Genomic DNA, 21,167 nt, shown 5'->3' with positions numbered 1-21,167 from the left:
TTAATATTATTAATATTAATAACATGCACAGACACGCAAATTCCCCCCCCCCCCCATTTCGCGCTACACTCATCGCGACTACTTGTCTATATGTATGGCTATATATGGGTAGTACCGGTATTTTGCTTTTATTGCCTCATCTTGTGGGTGGCCCGGTAGTCCAGTGGTTAGCACGTCGGCTTCACAGTGCAGAGGTACCGGATTCGATTCCAGCTCCGGCCTCCCTGTGTGGAGTTTGCATGTTCTCCCCGGGCCTGCGTGGGTTTTCTCCGGGTGCTCCGGTTTCCTCCCACATTCCAAAAAACATGCGTGGCAGGCTGATTGAACACTCTAAATCAGGTGTCACCAACATTTTTGAGGGTGAGAGCAACTTCATGTGTACCGATTGTGTGAAGGGCTACCAAATTGATACACGTCTGAAATAACATATTTGTCCAAAATACCTTCAATAATATGAGGATGTGTTATTTTTAATACTTGATGATTTAAATTGTCAGACTTTGATCGTGTTTCGAAATGTCTCACAGTACTGCCAATGTTTGCATTTTAAATCATAATTTCTACTAGCAAATCACAATGTCCAGGCACTGGCGGGCTACTCAAGTGGTCTTCACGGGCTACCTGGTGCCCGCGGGCACCATGTTGGTGACCACTGCTCTAAATTGTCCCTAGGAGTGAGTGTGAGCGCGGATGGTTGTTCTGTGTGCCCTGCGATTGGCTGGCAACCGATTCAGGGTGTCCCCCGCCTACTGCCCGGAGACGGCTGGGATGGGCTCCAGCACCCCCCGCGACCCTAGTGAGGATCAAGCGGTACGGAAGATGAATGAATGAATGCCTCATCTTGTTCACGTTTCATGTCACGCCTTATAATCAAAATATCAACCAAGGGGTAAATGTCTTTTAACAATGTATCGTTGTCATCCGCGGAAGCTGAAAAAAGTAAGGAGCAGAACGTAAAGTACAAGTACAACTACCGCAAAAAAAAGGATCGTAACGAAATATTTGTAATTTGTGACTTCCTTCCACCACTGTCAGCAAACAAGCAAACGTCGGATGAGCTTGTGGTGTGACGTCACTCGTGTATATTTGCCCGAACAAACCGAGTCGATGAACTAACAGGGGAGAGGCTCCACATCGGGGGAAATAATCACGCAGGCGGATTCATCGCTCATTTGTTTGGTACGGTTTTTCCTCACACTGACCGTGTGTTAGATGGAGCTTGTTCCCTTCCTCTTGTTCTTGGCTAACCACTGCCAAGGCTAACCGGGACTACGACTCGTCCACAAACAAACCACCCCCTCAACACACACCAGCTCACTACCTGAGCAAGCGCGATCCCAAACGCTGATCATTGAACGTGTTTCGCTGTATGGAAATAAGTTCGTTACCCACAGAAGAGAAACGAAAAGGGAGAAATTGACAGTAAGTGAGCTGTCTTATTACACTGCACTTTTAACCACGTCATTTATATCTGTGCGTGTGTGTGTGCGCGCGTGTGTTTTGACAGCTCGGTGTTACTAGGAGGATGCTAACATTGCTAGCTAACGTTAGCCAGCCATGTTTATATCAATGTTCAGGTTTTGCTTTTCTACGACAGATACAATACGTTGCTGTGTCTATTTACAATTGAGCGTCACTTTGATTGCCAACTTGAGCGTACGTATGTAAAAATGGTTCTAGAGCTGCTTAGCACAGTCATTTAAGAACGCTGATGGGCAACGGTATCATCCCACCACGACCCTTTCACGTTATGTTCCACTTTAGTTGCGACAAATGACAAGCAGTGCCCCACTAGGTCAAACGGGTAGTCGACTTTAAAGTCTTTCCTTGGTTATTCACTGAAATCAGAGAGATGATGTCACATTCCCCAACTATCCAAAGTAATGAATTGAAGACCAACACCAAGCAAAGCCCACCTAACAGAGAAACAAATCCGAAATTATTTTGTTCCAGGTGAAAGATTAAAGCATGGCAAATGCTATGATCTTTGGGTGATGCAAGACGGTGGCCTGTTATGTTCCACCTTCAGCTCTTGGTGTCATAATATTCTTGTGTAAGGCTACTGTCCAACTTGTCGCTGGAAATAATCAGTTTTTTTTAAAGATGATTTGCAACATTTAATAGATTAGTGTACGTCGGCGGTGAACCTTCCCTTGCCCTGCCACTGTGATCCTCAGCAGGCTAAGAGGGATAGAAATTGGGTATGTAGAGCAAAATCGGTATCAGTAAATATGCATCGTCGGAATTGGCATCTTTTTGTTGCTGGAAGGATTGTTAGGGTTTTAATGTGAGTGACAAAAAGGGTTTTGTCTGGTGTGGAGGTGCAAAAGAACTGGACTAGTGAGTGAAGGCTCTGTCTGATTTATATTAAAATGATCGACTCATCTTTCACCCAACCAGTATGTCATGCTACACTTTTCATCTAAGCCATTTAGGCCTCTGCTCAGCTGCTGTTGGTTCTTCTGAATCTTGATGTTTTGATTGATTTTATGTTGTCTGTACGTAAAATTTTCAACAGTAAAACACCTGAAGATACAAATGAGCACTTGACTTATTTGTCCATATGGAGCACAAATGTAAAAAAAACATGACAACAGCTCTGTATTGAAAAAGTAAAGTCCATGTAAACTTCATGTTTCTTTCCTCAATGAAATGAGAAGTGATAGTTAGTTAAGTAGGGGTTAGTTGTAGTGGAAGTCCAACCAGCACATGTATCATCACTTTCTTTGCCAACTTCAACAACTGTAAAACTGCTGTCTTCAACGTTATATATATATATAAGATAAGATATCCTTTATTCGTCCCACACTGGGGAAATTTACAGCCTCCAGCAGCAAGAATGAATGTAGAAAGAAGAAAGAGAAAAAAACAACAAACATCTTTCAATTAAATGCAATATGAACACAAAATGGATAAATCGCAGTACTATTTACTATTTTCCTTCACATCATTTAATTATTATTATTATGATTTTTATTTTTTATTCATCAGCCTGACAGCAGTCGGTAGGAACGAGCGTCTGTATCTCTCCTTCTTGCAGCGTGTATGTATGTATGTATATATATATATATATATATATATATATATATATATATGGTGACTTCTGACATGTGTTTTTGTGCTAGAATTATTGATTTGTGAGTCTGTACCATCTCGTTAAACCACGGGTTATCTACAAAACCGTAAGATCAAAGGTACTTGCATATGACAGTGGCCATTCGATTCGCAATTCGGTATCTATAATAAATTGGGGGGGGGGTATTGCAATGGATTGAGAATTTTTTTCCTTTGCACTACTGTACAAAGAAGCTTGTGTTTGGAATGTGAGAGGAAACCAGAGTAGGAAACCTACACAAGCATGTAAACAACAAGCAAAATCCACACGGGGAGGCCAGAACCCAAATTCAAACCCCTAATTCAGAATTGTAAGATTTGCTAACCACTCATCCCACCGTATCGTCTGTCATCAAAACACCCGCCTTCTTTAGTTACAAAGGAACAATTGGTAAAAAAAAAAAAAAGAAAAGAAATATACACTATTTATGTCCTGTGATTGACTGGCGACCATTCCACGGTGTAGTATCTGTCTTTTAACTAAAGTCAGCTAAAATATCCGCCTTCTCCCTCTGACACTGGATACAATAAGACCGTTTACAACTATGTCTTAATTGGAATCACACAATTTAAAATTAATTGCTATGTAAAATTCAGTTACTTCATTTTAGGACAACAGTTACATATTGCTGTTGCCGGAGGGCGGGGGGCGGGGGTGATCACGATATAATGTGATCAGGTTCACATTGTAGTGTGAACATTTTCATGTGTTAATGTGATGAGTTATTCTATTAAAACTTGGTAACTTTGTCTTCCACATTCGGCATATCAAAATGAAACAATTCCTTCTGATTCAGGTCAGTCGTATATAATGACTACTCTTTCAATCTTTTTAAACACCGGAACTTTTGACTTTAGACTAGTGACTAAACCGGAAGTCAAACTTATCATTGTTCACGTTAAATCATGCGATGTTTCACATTTTAACACCATAATTTTCACATAACGAGATAACTTGTCAAGTTTTTCCGTGATAATCTTCACGCTTTGTTGTGATAAGTTTCACCTTTTAAAATGCTGTCATCACATGAAACTTTGACGAGTTTGCCATCCGCTCTTCTACAATACTTAAAACAATAGTGCCGAAAAAGAAATAATACATGTTTAAAAACATTTAAGATTTAAAAAGAAGACACACTTATATACACAGAGCTACGCTAGTGACCGAAACTGGAAGGAAGTGCTTCATTTTGTTCTGTCGAATGCAGAGGCCAAACTTATCATGTTTTATCATGAAATCTGATTTTTATTTTTTTTTTGTCTGGTATGTCATCAGTATGCTTCATTAAAAACAATAAATGAATATTCATCCCCCCCCTTTGTGATTGTTTGGCAACCAGTACCGAGTGTATACCCCCTACCACCTGAAGTCAGCTGGGATATGCTCCAGCATGCCCGCGACCCTCGTCAGGATAAAGGTTCACATAATGGATGGATGGATCTTATTTCCACATAGGAGATAAAGGAAACGTAGTCAATTGACAGTTAAGCGGAATGCTACAAATTGGTGTCATGCAGTTTTATAGTCCCTCTTTGAGAGCAGCATATATACACTGTTTGTTAGACTTGAACATAGAAATAATCTATTGTGCTGAATGAATAGAATAAAGAGTGCTGGAAAAAAGTCCAGTTTGTAAAATGACTTGAAGGGGACATTACTTTGGGAAATTCTGTATCTGTACAGTATCAGGTAAGTGGCTGAGGTCACACTTGTATTCGGTTGCTGTGTCATCATTGTACGTCTGTGAGCATTGGCCGAGGGCTCTACTGCAGGGCACAGGGCAGGGCGTTGTGTCTTTGGCAGTTGACCGAGTAGCTTGCAACAAAAGGGTTATTGTATGAAAAAAAGAAAAAAAAAATCATGTGACTGTTACTGTGTGTGTTGGTTCCACCCCCTGTCATGTGATGAGGGCAGGGCTACATGGAGTTAGTTGTGAGCTGCTCCTTCCACAACTGCACGCGCACGGCGTTAGCAAAGTGAGGAGATGGAAGGATGTGTGGTGGACATGGGAAGGTTTGGAAAGTCTGACACACTCTGGGAAGAAGGGGGGAGAGTATACATGATGCCTCGTCTGTCTTGTAAGTATATATGATGTCCTTTCTGTTTTCCTTGGAATCATGTTGATGTCCTGCGAGCAAGATTCTCCAGACTGGAGCTGGCTTGAATGAGAGGATTCTTGAAGAATTGTCAAAACTTAGTCATTCTATATTAGCATAAAGGGAACTGAGAGATGAGTGCATCTTTGGACTTATACCGTAGCAATAATAATAATAATAATTTGTAATGTTAATGAGCAAGAAGACGACAATATAGGAATGACTATTTTTATTCTATACTGCAAGTGTCTCACTGAATTGTGAAAATATGACCATTCTGTTTGAGCTGAGAAATGAGGTCGGAACAATTGTTGGGAGTTGTCTAGCAGGTTCTATGATACTTGAATCAATGCAACCTGCAAGTCCAGCCTGAATTACTGGTCTCTTATTCGTGTGTTTGTTTTGGTTTGTACCTGTGTTCTGCGAGTTTAATATTTCAGATGAAAAGGATGTTAGGATCTACCACTCGACAAAAACCTTTTTTTCAATAAGAAGTAACTGTAAAATGTAGCCACATATTGACCTGAAAGCCAAGCGACTCACCCCTCAGCCCTGACAGATTTCTCGAGGCCAAGACAGCAGGTAAACAGGATAAGTTCCATGAAGCAAAGTTGGAGCGAAAATGCTTAGCGTCATATCCAGAGGTTGTCTTTGAAGTGGTTGAAGGAGTTGAGGGTCAGCCTGTGAGAAATTACACTGTATGGGCGCACTCGGGATCAACTTGATCTGAATCATCTCAGAAGAAAGTCACTTCTAAAATGACGCACAAACACATTTCTGAAGACAAGTATGCAAAAGGACATGTGGTGTCTTGGGCCCACTGAGTACTGCCGGCACTGGGGAGCGACAGCGCATTGAGGAACCCATGACTGCCAAGATAAGATAAGATAAGAAAACTTTAATAGTCTCATATTGGAGAAATTCCCACCTCACAGCATTAGTTATGAGAGGAAGAAGTAGAAAGACAAAATAAATAGGAGCTGCTGGAAAGGCAGCCACTCTCGCGGCGCCATCTTGAAGTCAAAATAACACAACAAAACACGTAAGACACAGACAGTCGTGCAATCGTAATCACTTTTCCCGCATACACTTTGTTGTTTGAAGCAGTTATAGATGAAAGAGGAGAGGATCAACGTGTCCTTTCACCAGTGTACTCTAAAGTGAACCATATTTCCCAATACAGTAATCCCTCGTTTAACGCGGATAATGGGCGCCAAAACCACAGGCGATAAACAAAAATCCGCGAAGTAGCGACATATTAACTTATATATTTTAAAAAAATGCCCCACGTGGGCCTTTGCACTTGAGCAGAGCGCGCTCACGTACACACACACACACACACACACACACACAGGCCAGCGATCCCGCCGAGTGCAGCAGACAGTTTATGATTAGTCAATTAAGACAATTAAGGATGAAAGAGACCTGCTTTTGTTCTCTTAAGCATCCTCTCTCTGTCTCTCTCTTTCTCTCAGCAACACACATACACTCACTTGCGTGGCCCATGCGTGCCCCACGTGGACCTTCTGCGCCTGAGCAGAGTGGCACACACTAGCACGCATAGTAAACAATACTTAGCACTGATTTTTGCGGGGTGAGACGAGTATTTTTTTTATATATTTTTTTTTATGAATGAAAAAATCTGCGATGCACCAAAGCCACGATAAACAAATCGCGAAATAGCGAGGGATCACTGTACCACTATATCGTAATGATATTTTGTTACGGTCATCAAATCGCTATCATTGAATGATCATTCCTGCCTAAACAAAATCAACCGGTGCAATGTCTTATTGAAAGGGAAAACATAAATATTGACTGTATATTTGGACCGTCAAGAGTCATTTGTTGTGAGCCCACAAGATGGCGCAATTTAGGACCCTGTGGACCACTGTTGTCCTGCATTGTTTTACAACCGTCCACTGTGTCATTTTTAGGGAATGCTTTCTACCAGTACAGTTGGTCTGTAATAGCACACCGGCACTTCCTGCTGGGAAACACAATAGGAAGGAAACTCCCGCATGTTGTGAACTGCAAAGAATGTCGCAACTGGATTATTTTGCCTACTCAAGATAATTCACGTGTTTCGCAAAAGCTCCCGTGATTTTTCTCGTCATTTCATTGTGTTGCATCCATGTTGTTTAAGTTGTCTTCCCTTTCCAGGGCCTATCTCTCACTACCGCGGTGGAAGCCACCAAGCAGAGGTGCTGTCGGGAGTCACAGGCTGTGACTGCCAATCACTCACGAGCATGAATCATGACCTCAGTGGTACTGGTTGACAACAGTGGGACAGTGGTCGAGTATGTCACAGCAGTGGAGGACCCACAGCAGGTTGGTTGAATTGGTTGAAAAGACACAAGAAAAGAAACACAAAACAACAACTTGCTCACTGTCTTCCTAAGCGTATTATTTTTGACAGTCTTGCTTGCTACATGTCCCAGCAGGACAGTGAGTTTGATGTGGATCTGGAGATGGAGGGCGAAGTGGAGGGCGAGTGTGACGGCGAAGAGGTAGATGATGGAAGAGAAGCTGAGACCGACCCAACAGTCGTTGTGGAGGAGGTTCCTGGTGCCATTTTATCTGAGGAGCCTGGTTACTCAGCCCAGGTGGTGGTGTATGGTGACGAAACGTACATAATGCAGGAAGTGAGCAGTGAGCAGGATGTGGAGTCCGAAAGGGGGGCAGGTGAGACATCATTTCTTCTATATTAAGTGTAACTTAAAATCACCTGAAATAGTACTTGCCACACCGTTCGCACTTAAGTGCCGATGTTGTTGTGGTATAATGTACAAATTCACTCATTCCTGTGAAAAACACATATGTCTGTTTTTTACGTGAATGGGATGTCTGAAACCCGATACGTGCCCGAGCTCTGCCATTTTGAGTGCAATTTAACTGCCCGGGTTGGATATATCACGTCAATGCAAGCATGATGTCATCAAATTATTGGACATGATTACTGACACATACGACATTGCTGTGAAATAGGATTGGCTCCCTTCCTGAATTCTGTGTTCTTTGCATATTTATCATATTCAAAGATTTCAGTTCATCAAACCAATTTTAATAGCACGCAGAGACTACCCTAAAAAATACAAAATGCAGTTTCTAAATTCTAATTTCATTTCTTAAGGCACAAAAAAATCCAAAACTACTTGTCCCTATGTGGAAAAAGTAATTGCCCTCCTCTACCGCCTTTTTAAATCATAAAGTACCGGTAACTGTGACTCACGACAGTTTTGGGAAAGCTGAGTTCAATTTCACAGGCAACAACACCCTAGCACCATGTGTTGAATCAAGAAATCACATAAATGGAATCTGTCAGGCAAAGTGAAGTAGGCTACAAGATCTCCCAAAAACACATGCATCATGCCACCATCCGAAGAAATTAAAATAAAAGTGATTGAAATCCATCAGTCTGGAAAAGGTTCCAAAGCCATTTCCAACACTCTGGGGCAAGGGTGCCCAAAGTTTTTGGACCGAACATCGACTTTTCGATCAACCAACCTCCCGCGATTGACCTGTTACTGCTTACGCACATACACACGCACGCGCCATGATGAGCAACAGCCAGACACGGAGGCAAGCGACGCACTTTTGCGGCCTGTTAACTATCGTAGCTCACGCGTACTGTTTGAAAGCGCTTCCCTCTGCCCTCTAGATTCCTATTCTTTGCCCTCGCCCTCAGTGAATTGTACACAAAACAAACTCAGAATGAGAATAATGATATCATTGAGAATAATGGTATCATAAAAGATATAGCGCAAGAGCTCTGATCACAAGCTGCAATTGCAGACTGCCGAGCGCTAACAACTTCCGGTGACGCAGGTTACGCGCCACCATAGTTTAAAGATTTACCTGCTTCATTTATACATACTGTATATTTTTTATATTTTTTATGAAAATGAGACGGATAGGGTGATTAGGGTGCAGTTTACATAAACACTAAAAATATATTACTAACATGCACAAAGACACACAAATGAGTTGCTTTTTTTTCTCCTCTACATCCCTGGCGATCGACTCGGGACCAGTCCACGAGCTAGGCGATCGCGATTGACGTAATGGGCACCCCTGCTCTGGGGCTTCAGCAAACCACTGTCAGAGCCATTAACCTACTGCAGTTGGTTGAACTCCTTTTGAAACAGAATCTAAATGTACTCATTTTGTAGGTATACTATCGGATGTAAATCTTTGCATGTCATCATGCTTCTTAGTATGACTGCAGTATCGATGTCTGGCTAATGTAGTGAATTTATTATAAACATAACTGAACAATGTGTCCTAAGCAAACTGTGTGATAGTTGCAGATTTGGTCATCATTCTCCTCTGTTAACTGTCACTTTTTGTATTTATCAAATGAGTTATTTTGTAGAGAAAGTAACATGTCCAAATAATATTTCTGAGAAACAAACCCAAAGCTATACTTTTCAACTTCATCTGTTTTGTCATTTTTCTCTCCTTCTTCCTGTCTAAATTCTCTTCACACATGAATGCACACATGCAGAGCTCGTTTTAATTATTTGCTGCCAAAAAACTGTTGCGAGTTAGTGCTCTGTTTATGTGGTCAAAAATGAAGCTTCACTACTGAGAAGATATTTGAAATATAGTTCAACTAGTGAGGCTGTTCCTGATACTGCTGCTGCTGCCCAGCACGTTTCATACAGTTCCGATTGTGTGAATGCACTTATTGAAGCACGCAGTGACTGGCAAATTAGAGAGCCTGTTGTCGTGTACTGCAGTTGGATGGCTTCGAAAAAAAGTGGTGCATGCTGCAAATTGTTTAAAGCTGTCATTTTACGTTTAGCCGAGAATCTTCAAATTGATTTTGTGAAAACAATGTGACTTGAAAATACTCTCCGCCCCTAGTTTCAAAATTGTATATAGTCAGTTGTTAGCATGTGAACTCTACCACTCAAAACGTCATTTCCCCCGGCCTGAATTGTGTTGAAAGTAATTGTTGTTGTCCATCCAGTATCTTAAATAGGATCTTACAAAGGTGAGTCCAACCCTCCCATTTTCTTAAATGTTTTCTTTTGTCATGTCATGGGTCCATCACTGAAGACAAGACACTTTACTACAATGTTGGGTGTTCTTGTACTGTATTACAAAGTACATTTACTGTCAATCTCAAAATACAGTAACTGTAGACACAACCACGAATGTCTAAACCACAATCAACAAAAGTGAGTATACCCCTGAGTGAAAATCTTCAAATGGTGCTTGACCAATCCATCATCTTTCCCCGTAGCTCCTGGGCAAGGCAGTGGGTTTGCTGGAGATGTGTTTGGGGTTGTTACATTGGAATACCACAATTCGGGCGAGCTTTCAAAGGAGAGGGTGCCATGCCCCGTTTCAGTCTTCCAAAGGCATGATAGTATTTATGGTTACCCTTGGTGATCTGTAGCTCACCGTGCCCAGCCATGAGATCCTACCAACATGCTCAGCTGGAGGCAAGACTTGTCTTTGTACATCGGACTTAGATGATGCCACAATATGCCAACACATACGACACAATCATGAAGCAAATCCGTTTGTCTTGGTCTCAGCAAGTAAGACATCTCCTTTGTCTGCTTGTCTTCAGCAAACTTTTTGCAGACTTTCTTGTGCATCATTTTTAGAAAGAGGCAGAGATTAATTTAATGTAGCGTGCAGTGTATGGATAGATCATTGTCAGGCCGGGCCCTCACTTGAATTCACCTTCTGCAGCAATGGTGTCAGTACTTCTTTGCAGAAGAATACTTCTGGATTGGCCGACCTTTATGAGGCCTGTTCTGAGTGGAACCTACCTGTCCACTGGTGGCATGCCATCCCGAACAAGGATGAAGCTTTATAAAAAAATTATGGTTATTGGCACACCTGTATGGTCTTTTCCACACTGCTGCAGTTCGATTTCAGGCTGTTGTCAATCTTCTTTTTTTTAAGATAGACCACCTCTATCTAGAGCAACAATTCTTTTTTTCCAGATCCTCAGAGAGTTCTTTGCCATGAGATTCCATAGTAAACGTCAGGTAAACGTGTGTGAGTGTGAGAGAATAATAATAATAATAATAATACATTTTATTTACAAGCGCCTTTCAAGACACCCAAGGACACTTTACAATAAAAAAAAGAGAAGGGGAGTGGGAACCAAATGTAACACACTCCAATTTTATCGCCCTGATACTTTGTAATGGTAACAAGTCACATTATACCGGGGAGGAAAATGTCTAATTGGGCCACATTAGCACATTTTCTTTCAGAGGTCTACTCGCTTGTGTTGCCAGTGGTTTAGACATCAATGACTCTCTGGGGGCTTATTTTGAGGGGACAGCAAATTTACAGTTCCAAAAAACAAATTGTTTGACCCATGAAAAGATGTTTAAAAAAAGTTATGAAACTACACATGATTACATTTGCATAATGGATATAGCCTCTGAGTGTACTTTAAAACACAGTAAGTGCCTACGTGAAACATTAGAGCTGATTACGCCCATCGTTTATCATCATAGGAAGGCACTGCCATCTTGTGGACAAGGTGCCCAATATATTTTTTTAAACCATTCTTTACACACACAAAGCTGATTGTGGTTGTCATGAGTATGTATGGTGTTAGCAGCGTACTTTTAAAGAGTTGGAGCAATTACTACACATCATTGTAGAAGTCTCACTCTGTTTGGGCCTTTCTGTGTGGAGCTTTCATGTCCTCTGTGAGCTTGTGTAGGTTCTCTTCTAGTCCCCAACCCTCTTTGTAAGTCTACAAATGTGTTTGGCCAAAGGTGTGCATGTGACAAACTCAGTTTTGTTTTTGACTCGAGATCATCCCATGGTGTGCTTTCCATCTTATCCTAAGCCACCTTGGGTAGACTCCAGCTTTCTCTAACTTTATGGAATAAGCAGTTGTTAAGTTTTACATTTAAAATTATATTTGAGTTTGAATTGTTTTTTTCTCATTTCTACAGGAATATTTTACATTTTGGAGTTGGAATCTAGAGTTCAACAATTAAATTGGGAACATTGAATGGTGTTTTCGTTTGTTTGGTTTAATGTTTTAGGTTTTACAACTGAATGTTAGCGAGATTGGGTAGTGCCGCACAGTTTTGAGGTTTGGTGTTCTAATCTCATGTGGCCTTTTTGTGTCAATGTTGCATGTTCTCCCTGTGCGTGCATAGGCTTTCCTTAATTACTTTGGCTTCCTCCCACATTCCAAAAACATGCATATTAGGTTCCTTAAATACTCTAAATTGTTTATAAGGGTGAATATTATTTGTCTGTATGTGCCATGCGACTGGCTGGTGATCAGTCTGTTTTGTATCCCCGCCCGCCTCTCACACAAAGTCTGCTGGGATAGGTGGCTGAGGAAAAGTGGCATAGACGACTACTGAACAATGTGACATTGAAATTGGATTGAAGCTACCTTCTTAGCAGCTGAATTCCCTTCAATGGCATACTGTTTTGTGTCTGTGGGAAGAGGTATATACATTTAGAAAGGACATTGGCCCACATCAAAAGATTCTCTGCATGACAACATAGGGGTGTGTGTGCATCGCAAAAAAAAAAAGATGTTTCCTTTGGAACTATGGAGGGTTATGGTTTGAATGCTGCTGCATATGTAAAAAAGGTAACTCGTACAAGAGATACTAGATATGTATGTATGTATGTATGTATGTATGTATGTATGTATGTATGTATGTATGTATGTATGTATGTATGTATGTATGTGAATATATATATATATATATATATATATATATATATATAAAATTTGTGCATGTGTGTACAGTATAGTTGCTGTCTGTGTGCAAAAATGCAGCCATATAAAACCGCGCACAGAAACGGTGTCTTTTGTTTTGCATAAAAATTTGATTTTAAAACTGAATGTTTTTACGAAGTTTTTAATTGGGGTAAATGATTCCTCGCTGCAGCTTGAGTTGACATCTTCACGCAAGTAGCGGGGGCAACGGAAGGATTTCCTGTGTCGGCCGCGGAAGAATACATCAATGGGGTCGTTACATGGAGATTTGAATTGGACGATTTCCTACGGGTGGCGGAGTGATTTGAGATAGTTGCTTCCCGTACAATTCAGTGAGAAGTCAATGTGAATCTTCAGCAAGGGGGAAACATGGCGACTTCGCAACGTGACGGGCACGCAAACCAGCTTGATCTACTCATCAGAGCCGGTAATATATTGTTGTGTGCCGTTCACCTAGTTGGAGAGGCGTTGTAATGCAAGCCCCGTGTTAACCTAGACCGTGGTCGCTCACTCGGCAGAGTAGGCTGCTGGAGTAATGGAGGACTATCAGGAAGTGATCACCTTGGTAGCAACCTGCGCTGCTCTGCTAACCTTCGAGTTGTTGAAGCCTGTTTGGAGGCAGAAAAGGACACAGAGCACACCGGTTTGCGCGGTTCGCAGTTAGTCTGCAATGTGGTTGTTTTGCATGAATGACCATCCATTTCAGCAACAATGTGTTGGAGATTAATGGGTGTCGGAGCGGCTCTGGAAAACCAGGAAGTGCGAAACTCTTGTCTTTCCTACGCCTTTGCCACGCTGTCTGGCTGGAAGGACATGTGGCTTTAGTTGCAGGAGTTGAAATTAGCCACATTCAAACATTCAACTCTGCGGACCGATAATGTTTTGTTTTTTCGCCGCACACGACTGTTCAAGAGTATATTTGATGCGGTAATGCGATGTAAATGTCCCTTTTTTACCATTAAGTCCCACAGTAATTGGATCTTGCTTATTTAGTCAGACTTCTATGTTTCATGAGGCGCGGAACTGTGTTTTATTATTTTCGACGCATATGTTAATGTTTCTATTGTTTCCGTGAACGTGTTGTGTAGCTTGTGGTCGCAGCGTGGGGCGGCCTCCCTCTCGCTTTCCTCCCTTTAGTCGGTGTGAAGCGCGGCTTCAAGTCTTTGATCGCTTTAACTAAATGTTTTGGTGTTATCTTTTGTGGGGAATAAAATGGAAGCAAATATTTGCTCAGAAAGTAAAAACAGTCTCGTGAATCAAATTTGTCAACGTTTTAAATCCTATTTTGATGGCGGAAGCGTTGTGTGAAAGGAGGAGGTGTTCATAGTTTGATTGACACACCTCCAGGCAAATGGCCTTAGCCGATGTGAGGAACGTCATTGCCAACGCAATTGACGTCACAGTGGGTGGATTTATAGCAGAGGCCTTATCCAATTATCGCGGCTGTGTTTGTTGAGTGACAGCGGGATTTGGACGCTTATTTGAAGAGAACTGGAGGGAAAGGTTTCGGACTGTAAACACGGAAGTAATTTGCGGCACTACTTTTTGTCCAACTCGGGGTGAATCCTGTCGCCGTTTCGGAAGACTTGAATTAATTTATTAGAAATGTTTCAATTTATAATATACCGATTTCTTATACGCTCAAAAATGTTGGAAATTGTAATAAATAGATACACAAGATACAAACAGCACATTTGACAATAAAGTTGTACTTGGTACTTGATGTTCGCTTTACTTTCATCTTTTGACGACCACTGTTCCAGTGTGTAAAGCTTCTTGTTAAATTAATTTGTGCGGCAACTTTGGCTCGAAACTTTTCGGCAAACCTGTTTTAATTTATAGCAGGTTTCCCGTGTGCTTGGACATACTGTCGACATTTCCCATCATGTTCTTGTGTGTTTTGGAACTGGGCGTCAATCTAAAGATAGCCTTATGCGATACCTATTGCTTCAGAGCAATTGCCAAACATGGAGCGTGGACAGTGACAGGGTCTCGTGTTTCTCGCCTTTGATTGACAACAGCAGGTGCTCTCGATTTCTTCTCTGCAGGGCAGACACGCTCATATCAAATGTTATTTCCCTCGACAATTGTTCATCTTAATTGTATGTCCTAAGAATCAAGAAAAAAAATATTTAAAATTGTGTATTCCGTGCTACTTCTTTAAATTTCTTGTCCCTTATGTCTTTCTTCATTATTTTACGTATACTTATCTTTTTTTCATTCCACAGTTAATCATAAAATATTGATTTAATATGACCAAAAGGGGCAAAAACATATTTGTGGCGATTTAAGATGTGAAGGCGGTGCCATTTAATAAATTCATGGGATGTCTTAAATATTGTAGTCTGATTGTATTTTTCAGCAGTAAGATCACACATGAATATTTCCAAATAGGATTTTGTTTTTGTTTTCCCAGTTGAGGCCTCTGTCCATGGCACTAATGTGCACTGCTCTGACAAGACCATCGAGGCTGCGGAGGCTCTGCTTCACATGGACTCACCATCCAGTATCAGAGAAGACTGCAGTCCAGGTAAGTTAACGATTTTATTTCGATCTGGTTATGGGGGATCTAATCCCGTTTTTTGCCATCTATATCAAAATTAGTAGTTTGAAATTTTGGAATACTCTTGGCTATCATGCCAAACCTCTGTCTTTTGCATCCAAATACTTTCTCAAATTTGAAGCCAAAGAACAGCATAAGGTCACTCACACCCACCAGCTCTTAAATCTCTCACAGATTTATTCCGCTTTCCCTCCACCGCTGTCTAAAATCTTTGGTGCCTCCATGTGTAGCAACACCAGAGTTCCTCCATGCCGCCATGCGTCCGGACATTGCAGGGACGGAGGTGGAGATATCAACAGAGGGCTGCTGCGATGATGATGATGAAGACGACAATGATGATGATGATGATGACGACGAAGATATAGGCGACTTGATAGAGGAGCCAGAGGCGGAACACGACCATGAGCCTGTCAGGAAGAGGAGAGGTAAATGAAAAACATTCTGCTCACTTGACCAATCACAGCAGTGAAACAATTTATCGAAAATACTGTGAAAGGTGTGTTATCTTACCTTAAAAACCAAGTGCACGACAAGCATTTTATTGATTGTGATCTAAAAGTATCCTAATAGCTCCACCTAATGGTCAACTTTTACTCATCACATGGGCTGGAATGACACTGCGCTGTTCAAGTTAGACCAACCTTGAAATAAATGGATTCACATTGTACTTTGTGTGTCAGAATCCAGGTTTTGTACCTGATTTTTCATATTTTGAAAAGCAAAACTTTGAACTTGTCTTCCTGAGACAGCACACTTGTGTATGAGAAGTAAGAAATGGAAGCAAAGAATTTGGTTGAGGAGTGGGAAGATGCTGACATATAAAGAAGAAAAAATGCAATGATGAAATGGCTAATGTGTTAGGAGCAACAGAGATGCAACACAGACCTTGCTCTCAGCGAAAAAATGGCCAATATGAAGCCACGTAGGAGGTGAAAAATCTAAATGGCATACGTTTTAATGTTGTTGGGAGTCTTCATGCTTGTTATTTTGGCTGAGGCGTTCCTGACAAAATATCCAGAACATGTTTCAGAGACAGTGATGACGGGGGTTGGTATCTCTGAATAAGTGAATCAGATAGAAGCCGGCAGCCAGTGGAGTCATGCAGTGGTTATCCTCATTTAAACCGCTCTGAGTTTGTGTGGTGAGGAATGAGTCACATCAGGCCAACTAAAGAGTAACATTTAATATTTATATTATTTAACACCGTGATCACAAGTAAAGATAGCCTGGCAGAATTTGTATCTGGAGCTTTCTGTCAAGAAATCATGATGAGCAGGCAAATAACTTTGCTGTAGAGAATGTTATATTTAAGCTGAAGTTGTTTCTTTGCATCTTGTTGGCGGCTGACGTCTTTGTCGGGGTCTACCTAACCGTGGCTTGCTAACAGACTCAGTCGTTTTCCACTTCTTTGTCAGAGTTTAAAAACCACCAATTGGCATTTTCAAATCTTAAATGTCTCTTTCCAAGGGCGTGCAGTGAACTTTGGATAGGCAGGTGCGCTAAGTTAAAAAATTAAATAAAATAGGGCGGGGTGGAGTTGCCAATATTTCGCAAATCCTGCCATGGTTTAACACTCGAACACCAGATATGTTAAAATGTGGTTTACTTCGATGTTGTCACGAATTTGTGAATTTTCACGTGTAGTTAACAACGGCTGCATGTGTGAGTTGTTCCATTTTTTTGTGACTTTAAACGCAGATGTTTGTGCCATTTAAGATGTACATGGAACTGGGCATCTGAATTTCTTTGTTTCTTTCTACTTTGTAGCTGGACGAAAACTGAAAACGCATCAGTCGTATTCGAATGGCTCAGTTGATCTCGGGCTCAGGAAGAAGTCGAGAGAAGGCAAAGGTATTGTGTCGTGTCAGTCAAAGCGACATGAGGCCAAGGCCCAGATGAACATTTGACTCACTTGATGTCCAGCAGGAAACACCATCTACTTATGGGAGTTCCTTTTGGACCTCCTGCAGGACAAGAACACGTGTCCAAGGTACATTAAGTGGACACAGAGGGAGAAGGGCATCTTCAAGCTGGTGGACTCCAAGGCCGTATCGAAGCTATGGGGAAAACACAAAAACAAGCCAGATATGAACTATGAAACAATGGGTCGGGCGCTCAGGTGAGGACGTCGCCCTGCTGCCCACCTCTGCCGTTTGATGCGAGCTACACCTCCTCTTTGTTAACACATTTTTTTCCCCCCTCACAAACGGTGTCCTTTTGTAGATACTACTACCAGCGTGGAATCCTTGCCAAAGTCGAAGGCCAGCGTCTGGTTTACCAGTTTAAAGAAATGCCCAAAAATCTTGTGATCATTGACGACGACAAGACGGAAATGTCCGTCACCGACGTGCCGATGCGCTCGGAGACGACGGCGTCCTACCAGCGCATGCTGCAGCCGCCAGACGTCGTGCTGAAGGGCTCCCAGCTGTCCTTCAGGAAGAGCCCCGAGGTGTCTTTCAGAAAGCCCAACATCCTGCGTGGCGGCAGCAGAGCCAATGTGGCACACGCCCCTGCCGCCACGGGCGACAAGACCGTGGCGGCCAGTGTCTCGGGGACGGCGACCACCTTGGGAGATGGGAGTCAGATTCAACAGGCGGCTATCCTTTCAAATGCGTCCGGGCCCAGGTGAGTGACTGGAGTGCAGGCACGATGCTGCGAGGTTGAAAGTTTTGATTGGCAAAAACATTTTTGTGTTGATGAAGAAAAACATCAGTCTTGTGTTAAATATCACCCGTCTGCCTTTCCTAACCTGTTAAAAAAATGACAATAATGGATGCCAAAAAAAAGTCCTTGCAAAGTCCCATTCAAATTGTGAAATGGGAAAAGTCCTTTAAAAAAAAAGTCCAGTTTCGAGAAACCATCTTGGCATGTAGCATAATTGTTCAATTAAATTTGCATGAAATCTGCTTGTTTTAGTCCCGGTCAGCTGAAATAGTTTTTGCTCAACTTCATTGCAATGCCTAATAAGAATCTGCCTTCACGTTTGTAAATTTTTTGTTTATTCCCATGAAATAATTCCAACATTGAAAATTCTCTGAATTTTGCGATTGTGGCATAACCCGTCCGCTCCCATATGAATGTTTTCCAGGACGGTGCGAGTCGCCATGCAGGTGCCGGTCGTGATGACATCATTGGGTCAGAAGATTTCGACGGTTGCCATGCAGCAGTCAGCTGTCAGGACGGGGGCAGCTGGGCATACCACCCTCATGTCCACCGCTTCTGCTCTTGGTGCTACTGCTGGAGCTGCCAACTCTCAACAGAAGGTGTGTTGACCTCCATTGGGGAATTTTCTCCTACCTCATGAAGGTTCTTTTTATAAGACGCAATTATTTTTGTCCCCCCACAAATAAGTTCAGTTCCCAGGCTTTAATACAGCATGTCTTCAAAAATAGGGAGTTCAGTCCCAGCTCTTTGCTTCTGCTGGACATGCAGTGATAACGGCATTTCCAAAATGGCTGACAGGAAGTGGATAGGTTCAGGCAAAACATGTCAACAGTGGATAATTATACAAGTATTTTAATAAACGCAGCATTCCAGAGAGACAACTCTTTATACAGAGATGAGTTCACTGTCAATTTTCCACAGTTTGTTCGTTGGGGTACAGATTTCATTTGTTGGCCATAGGTTGTGATCCAGACCATCCCTACCATGGTCCCAGCCACAGCAGAGAATGGCGAGAAGATCACCGTCCAGCTGGCCAAGATCATCACCATCCCAGCTCACCAATTAGCCCAATGTCAGCTGCAGACCCCCACGGGCGCCGCCAAGCCCGGTGTCAGCTCGCCAGCGACTGGCATCAGCCTCCTAGGAAGCCCACTCACGGTGCAGACCCTGGCCCCGGTCGGTGTGACCTCGGGAGCACAGGTTATGAGGCTGTCTGTGCCTGTGCCTGCTCAAGCGCAACAACAACCGCCTGCTGCGACGGCACAGCCGTCGGGGAGCCCGGCGGGTTCCGTCACAGTGGCGACGGCCGAAGGCTCGGCTTCGCCGCAGCCGCGCGTGGTCGGTGGCCTTTTTAATGGCTCGGAGCTGGTGGTGAGTGGGGACGAGCTTAAGGCTGCCGGTGTCCAAGTCCAAGCGGTGCAGGTACCCGTGACGGTCGCTGTCCCGCAGAATAAAGGCATTGTCAAAGGCGCCCCGTCGCATGCGCTAATCAAACTGGAATCCACCGAGGTGGTGAAGACTGAAGAGCCAGAGTGTTGAGATCCACCGGTCATTCACACACGCTCCCTTTCCCCACCCGAGTGAATCACTTTGTACATGAAACTTTGTTTTTTTTTTTATTACACTTGTGATAACCAGCAGAAGTTTGATAGACTTTTAAATGCCGTTTTTTTTTTCTCCTCTCTGCTGCATGAAGCATTTCAGCCAAGCCTGTAAAATGAAAAGTCTGTGGTGGAGCCCAACATGCAAATAGGAACAGACAAACTTGAAAGGGACCAACCCATATCACTACCGCTACGCCCGCTCACAAGGAACTCGTCACGAGCAGAAAGTCTCATCAACCCAAAACACTACACAAGCGATTTGAACAAAAGTCCAATGTCCTCTAATTGGTTCAAAAAAAAGTGTACGCACGTAGAAGCCTGATTGCTTTTCTGTTTTGTTTTTGTGTGCGATTGTTTCAACCAGCAATTTCTACTTCAGGCACTGTGCAAATCAATGTATGTCTGCACGTGTGTGTGTGGTGCTACATGAGTCCCAAAGGAGTATTTTAGAACTATATATATGTAAATGGCTACGATACATAGTTTACAGAGCTAATAACAGGGCAGCCTTTGGTTTTAATTTTGACCTCCTTAATGTACTATATGAACTGTAAGTTGAATTAATTTTTATTTTTTAAAAATCTTTTCATAACTTGTACCAAGCACAGTATTACAGAAACAAGAGGATCGAACATTTGCTAACGGAATAGCGGAGCTATGAGTTTTTTTTGGCACGGGGGGATCAAAGCACTGGTTTGTTTCTCACGACTCATGACTGGTCTGTTTTGATTTCATTTTGAGACAGTTGAAATAATGAGGCGGCAAATTGTCAGCAAAATAGGGATTTATCTTTTTACTAGTTCTTAGCTGTGGCAATCGAACCAGATCATGCAAACTGTACAGTTAACGTCATGAAATCATCAGAAATACAAACCCTTGAGTGCTTTCTATCATCGATCTCAGTTATGCAGAACGTTCATTGAGGGTTCTTTTTTTCTTTCTTAACTAATGGTTGACTTTGAGCCAGTCCACACTGCCACGTCTCAGATAAACAAATCCATGGGAATATGTATATAACCTAATTCTTTAATTGATAGCGGATGTGTTAAGTATCCTGAATGTGATGTCAGTCTTCAAGTCCCAGAGGTCACTTAAAAAAGGTCATATTTTTTTTCCTGTCACGTTGGCCCTACACCTACATTTCATTTTTTTTAACAAAAAAGGGGGAAAATACTGAAGTTTTGTGTTCAGACTGAACTGTTTGTATATTCAACATTTGAAGTATATTCTATTTTGTTGTACTCTTGTTTCAAAGTGTATTAAAGTAGATTTTACTGAAGCATTTCAACCGTTTTTTTTTTTAGTTGAAAAATAGTTTTGTTGCTTTGGTGTGGGTGGGATTAATGCTTGAGTATCTTTTCAACCCACACATGGACAAAATGGTTAATACCCC

General features: G+C 42.1%; 1 protein-coding gene across 6 annotated transcripts; it reads left to right on the top strand.

Moving 5' to 3' along the window:
• Positions 1–1,063: 1,063 nt before the first annotated feature.
• On the top strand, positions 1,064–21,053 carry LOC127612569 (ETS-related transcription factor Elf-2-like). 6 transcript variants are annotated; one of them, XM_052083274.1, is made up of 10 exons: positions 1,064–1,422; positions 7,375–7,542; positions 7,653–7,896; positions 15,360–15,473; positions 15,737–15,931; positions 17,274–17,357; positions 17,430–17,625; positions 17,730–18,131; positions 18,595–18,769; positions 19,131–21,053. In XM_052083274.1, exons 2-10 carry the CDS (start codon positions 7,468–7,470, stop codon positions 19,707–19,709), a joined length of 2,064 nt encoding a protein of 687 aa, XP_051939234.1. In that variant the 5' UTR covers positions 1,064–1,422; positions 7,375–7,467; the 3' UTR covers positions 19,710–21,053. The 6 variants fall into 6 exon arrangements, with proteins under 6 accessions (XP_051939234.1, XP_051939238.1, XP_051939236.1 ...); XM_052083278.1 differs by having other exon boundaries at positions 1,065–1,422; positions 7,656–7,896; positions 17,433–17,625; XM_052083276.1 differs by lacking the exon at positions 1,064–1,422 and adding an exon at positions 4,573–5,193 and having other exon boundaries at positions 7,656–7,896.
• The last annotated feature ends 114 nt before the right edge of the window (positions 21,054–21,167 follow it).

This window comes from Hippocampus zosterae, chromosome 13, assembly GCF_025434085.1.
Source record: "Hippocampus zosterae strain Florida chromosome 13, ASM2543408v3, whole genome shotgun sequence".
NCBI lineage: Eukaryota > Metazoa > Chordata > Actinopteri > Syngnathiformes > Syngnathidae > Hippocampus > Hippocampus zosterae.
This window is presented reverse-complemented; position numbering and strand designations above follow the sequence as displayed.

What these genes read in the sequence shown, in the direction of transcription:
- LOC127612569 (XM_052083274.1), top strand. Translation starts at nt 7,468, where the DNA reads ATGACCTCAGTGGTACTGGTTGACAACAGTGGGACAGTGGTCGAGTAT. An exon ending in CAGTGGAGGACCCACAGCAG is followed by an intron (nt 7,543 to 7,652) that starts GTTGGTTGAATT and finishes TACATGTCCCAG; the next exon opens with CAGGACAGTGAGTTTGATGT. An exon ending in CAGAGAAGACTGCAGTCCAG is followed by an intron (nt 15,474 to 15,736) that starts GTAAGTTAACGA and finishes CTCCATGTGTAG; the next exon opens with CAACACCAGAGTTCCTCCAT.